At 36.2% G+C, this 5,000-nt stretch overlaps 1 protein-coding gene across 4 annotated transcripts in view; it reads right to left on the bottom strand.

The window, feature by feature from the left end:
* LOC137616340 (glucose-6-phosphate exchanger SLC37A2-like) overlaps nucleotides 1-5,000 on the bottom strand; it is a 40,447-nt gene that overhangs the window by 1,278 nt on the left and 34,169 nt on the right. Inside the window, exons 1-3 of one of the 4 annotated variants that reach the window (XM_068345993.1) lie at nucleotides 4,334-4,628; nucleotides 1,356-1,556; nucleotides 1-1,188 (exon numbers count right to left, since the gene is read on the bottom strand). The exon at nucleotides 1-1,188 is cut by the window's left edge and continues 1,278 nt beyond it. In XM_068345993.1, coding sequence (XP_068202094.1) covers nucleotides 1-1,024 — 1,024 coding nt within the window. In that variant the 5' untranslated portion in view covers nucleotides 1,025-1,188; nucleotides 1,356-1,556; nucleotides 4,334-4,628. Of the gene's footprint in view, nucleotides 1,189-1,355; nucleotides 1,557-4,333; nucleotides 4,629-5,000 lie in introns of those variants that run through there. The other 3 variants (XM_068345992.1, XM_068345994.1, XM_068345995.1) reach the window with 3 other exon arrangements.

Below are 5,000 nucleotides of genomic sequence, written 5' to 3'. Positions count from 1 at the left end.
GAATATCTGGGCCACAGTTTAAAGCCCCTGCTAAGGTTAAGAAAAGTGTGTGAAAGACTGGACCCCATGATGACGTGAGCATAAACAGGATGAGCATAACTGCTGATCCGCCAATGCATATGGCAGCTACAAGAATGGCTCTTCCTTTCATACACTTATCAACGACAACTCCAATGAGTGCACTGCCACCAGCACCACCAACCTCAAAGGCTGTGGCAGCTAATCCTGCATTTACTTTCGAATATTTAAGAGACCTTAAGAAATACAGGGGTAGCCACAGCATGAGAGCATAACGTACTGCTTTAACACAAAACATAGATATGGAAACTTCCGGTACGAGGTTAATCCAGAATAGGGACAAAAAGGAAGTTCTGCTAGTTTGAGTCTTGCTTGTTTCCACAGAATTCTTTTCACCCTCTCTTCCTGGTACAGTTACTCCACGCGCCTCAGGTGGGTAAGCTACAAGACCACAAAGAATCCCAAAAAATGTTACTATAATAGCTGGAGGGATGAATATCAGCTTCCATCCATACACGGATTGCACCCACACGGCTAAGCCAGTTGCTGCTAAGCCACCAGCAAAACAGCAAGTGCCAAATATTCCGAAAATGGAGTTTCTTGAGTCGTCTGAGTACCACTTCGACAAGAGAGAACAAGCTGCTGGCCATAGCAAAGACTGCCCTGCTCCACTGATTACAAGTAATCCTAACATTAAAGTAAATGAGTCACTCAAAGAAATAAAGGCAGATGCAACCGATGATATAATGAGACCCCCAGCCAGTGTCAGACGAGGACCATAACTGTCTCCTAAGTGACTGAACGTTAACGATACCAGCGCATATGGTAACAAAAACGAAGTGTCCACCCATCCAAGGGCAGCTGAGGTCAGGTTAAAATTAGACTGAAGGTCATCCTTGATGAGTGCCAGCGGTTTCCTAAGGAAATACGTTGCTCCGTATGACATCCATAGGACGACAAATATTTCCGTTTGCCAAAATTTCAGTTTGTTTACCTCCATCCTCATTAAGACTGAAAAACTGCCAGAAGTTCAATCGAGGACAAAGCTTATGATTAAGAAACTTTGTGTTATTGCAGCAAACTTCTTCTTCAAAGGGTATGTCTTATAGAACTTCCTGAAGGATGAGGCTTACGAGCGATACTTTTTTTTTTTCTTCTTCATGCGCTTATCTGTAGAACACAAAATACAGAGTGTTACTTTATTAGCTTTATTAGAGAAACTAATATTCTTAAAATTGTGGTCCAAAATATTTATATGGATTATAATAGCGTACATAAAAACTTATCCTTAGAATATAAGGCATTATGACTATACATGCACATATATGAATACTTACAAACAAATAAATGTATTTCTTACTGCTACAAACTTAAAGCAGGTGTGTTTTTCAGAAGATACCATAAATGCACAACGCCAATTACAACATATTTTGATTAATTTAAGGTCTTGTTCTAGTAAGCTTTGAGAAAATGTAGACGAGAAAGTGAGACGTCAAAATCACCATATGTCTTTTCTACGTCTTTGTGCTGTAGTTGCTCTATGGACACAAAGTAAGTTGTGATTCTTTAGCGTAAGAAACATTTTGAGAAAAAGAATAATTGCTCCAAAAAGACATGACTTCACTAAAGCATCTAGAACTAACTCCACCCAACTACCATGATTCTAACAACCAACTCCCCAACCCTACATGTATTGTTCCTACATTCACAAACCTTCCATGAGTATTGCACCAGGAGATTTTCAGCCAAATGCTATGTGCATCATCACGCAAAGTGAACAGTTTCTGCTCATCTCAACTTTTGTGTTTGATTTTATTTTAATGTGTAATTTATATCACATCCTTCAAATTGTCTTTGCTCCACCATGGCTTGTTTCACTCACAAATAAACGTTATCTCTTTAGACATTTGTGTGAAGTTGTAATTACACACGTAATTTATATTATGTCCCTCAAATGGTCATTGCTCTGCCATGGCTTGCTTTGCTCGCAAATAAACATTATCTCATTGCTCCTCTGTTCTGGATAGCGGTACATGGATGTGCTGTGCACGCCATCCACGTGGGTCACTATCAACGTATCACAATTACAAGTAATGGTTCCCGTGTTGAGATGGGAAGAGACTCCACCGACTTTATGTGACGATCAAGTGGGAATTGGCTGGGAATATCCTGGTGCAATACTCCTGGAGGGTTTGAGAATCAGAGTCCCATTTCCATATCAGTTTTGCAGTTTCCGTAAGATCTAGTATAATTAGAATCTTTCCACTCATGTTTAGAAGCAATAGGTTAAAATGAATGAACTGTTTATCCAATTCCACGACATAGATGAGAAGTTTAGCTTAGGAAAAAAAATGAAAAGGTCTTAAAATGAAAGATCTCATAACCGGAAAAGAAACTCGGATTCAAATGATAAACAGTTATTTTCCACTGATAACCCAAGTAGAGCTGAAAATAAGATAAAGGTAAAAATAAAAGTTGATGATCAAAATATTGTATTCCAATATGACTTTAAAACTAAGCTTGTAACTTTTGACGATTCAAACAAATAATTGATCAATAAAAAGTTTTAGACTTCTATCACATAAAGGAGGTAAGTTTTTATTGGGACTAAATTGTTTAACCTACACAATTCATGCTAGTATAAAGCTACCTTATTCCAACAACATACTGTATACAATCATTCTACCAACCAAAAATTCATAACAACCAAAATTACTCTATTGCAAGATTCTAGCTGTTTTTAATGCCAGATTATTATTAATTTTATTGTCAGAACATGTTTTTATCATCGAAGGAAATACTAGACTTGGAACAGTCTGACTTCATTCATTAATGAATAATTAATCTTAATTTTCACGCTTTTTTACGTAGCAATATAGAAATTCTTTACTTTCATTATCAAACTTCTGATCTTAAAATGTTGTATGAAAATTATTAGTTTTAGCTGTTTTTTTTCTTTTATCACCATAACAATACTATTTGACAGGCAGACAGTCAGAAAGAGGTAAAGATCTAGCTGAATTCTTCTTCTTAAATGATCAATAAGACAAAACATACATACACACACAAACACACACAAACACGCACACACACACACACACACACATATATATATATATATATATATATATATATATATATATAAACATAAACCAAAATATATAAGCTGAAAGGAAGTCGATTAAAATATATGATTCCAAACATGACTACTCATAACTAACTAAAAAAAATGAGCATAGTCTCAGTAAGTTTGTTAAATTATGTGTTAGGAAAGAGCGCACAGATAAGTAAGTTAACAGATGGACTGGGAATGAGACAAAAGGTTGGAAGTATATTCTTTGTTGAGTGTTTGCTTAAAGTGGACTTGAAAATAGAAAATAGCCACGGTTTTAGAACTCGAAATGTAACCATAAATGTATGATAAAAGTGAGTTTGATAGGAGAAAGGTGAAAATATGAGAAGAGTAGAAATTAAAGTTAAAGACACCATACTGAGATTGTGTTGCAAAAAAGACATTGCTCTGCAATTGCGGGATAGAAGAATTGATCATGTGGTGGTACTAAAAAAAACATTAAGCTTGAGTTATTTGAAATTTTTGAGTGGATTTGATTGAATAATTTAGGGAAGTATACATGTGCTTGAGGAAATTATGTTTCAAAATAAATAAAAAGTAAAAAAGTCTCAAGACGACGAGTGAATTCTGTGTTTTTATCCTGAATTCAAATACCTATAACCTGTTGAGATGAAGTGCTTACTGAACTTTGAATTATTAGGAAAATTTATAAATAGTTACCATAGATTGTATGAGGCTAGTAAAGAGGAAAAGAAATACTTGAATGCCTGACGCTACTTTGGTCTCATAGGAAAATCAGTGACGATGTGTTGGTGAACAATATACAATTCAATATAATGGAAGGAGAGAGAAGAGACAGAGGGTAATTGCAAACTGTGGATAACGTGATAGAACGAGAGGAAGCACTAAACTCAGTGTAAGAAGGAATCGCTTGCTTGCGAATATATGCAAAAACATAAATATCTTAATACGTACAGAGATACAGTACAAACATATAAATAGATAGAATGTGTTATGTGTATAATAGCTTACAGTTGTCTTTTATACATATAAGTACAGCACAATAAACAGATAAACAAATGGATAGATAGATAAATAGATGTGTGTCCGTTACCTAACACGTTTTTGCCAACTAGGATCTCTCTCTCTCTCTCTCTCTCTCTCTCTCTCTCTCTCTCTCTCTCTCTCTCACTTATTGACAGCGTACTAAAGTTGCTTATGGTGACGAAATTCCCTACTTACTATAAAGCAATGGTGACAAAAATCCCACCAACTGAAACGTGGATGTAATTCCGGTCCAAAACCACTCAACTTCACAATCCTATTACAATTCCGAACACCGACATCAAATCTCCATTTAATACTGACACTTACGGATGTCTTTCAACATTGAAATTACTACTGAGAATGGAGTTGAATGGTATAAAACTTTGTTTGTGGAAACATTCACGAGAGCAACCAGACTCGACAACAACAACGTGGCAAAACACTTGCTTCGTTCTCAGTGTTCACTTGCGACAGGTTATCGGCAGCAGGCGTTTATCCGTGTGTGTTCGTTCGTGCGGTATTTTCCCGCTCACAATTGGGACACCTGGGGCAGGTTCCTCATTGGGGATATGGCACATTTTTATTGGGTTTCAAAACTCGATCACATCTGTTTTTTATTAGTTGGTAAACAAACGCTTCTCTCTCTCTCTCTCTCTCTCTCTCTCTCTCTCTCTCTCTCTCTCTCTCTCTCTCTCTCTCTCTCTCTCTCTCTCTCTCTTCGTGCTAATTCGACTTAATCTATTCAAATAATTAATACACTTAATATTGCTTCACCAGTAAATCATAAACCATATAAGTTATTCTAATCTTGGTTGTTGGACACAAAGAAAAAACACAAAATTCGGGAATTGAATAAAAGACA

The sequence above is a fragment of the Palaemon carinicauda genome, chromosome 22 (assembly GCF_036898095.1).
Source record: "Palaemon carinicauda isolate YSFRI2023 chromosome 22, ASM3689809v2, whole genome shotgun sequence".
Taxonomy (NCBI): Eukaryota; Metazoa; Arthropoda; class Malacostraca; order Decapoda; family Palaemonidae; genus Palaemon; species Palaemon carinicauda.
This window is presented reverse-complemented; position numbering and strand designations above follow the sequence as displayed.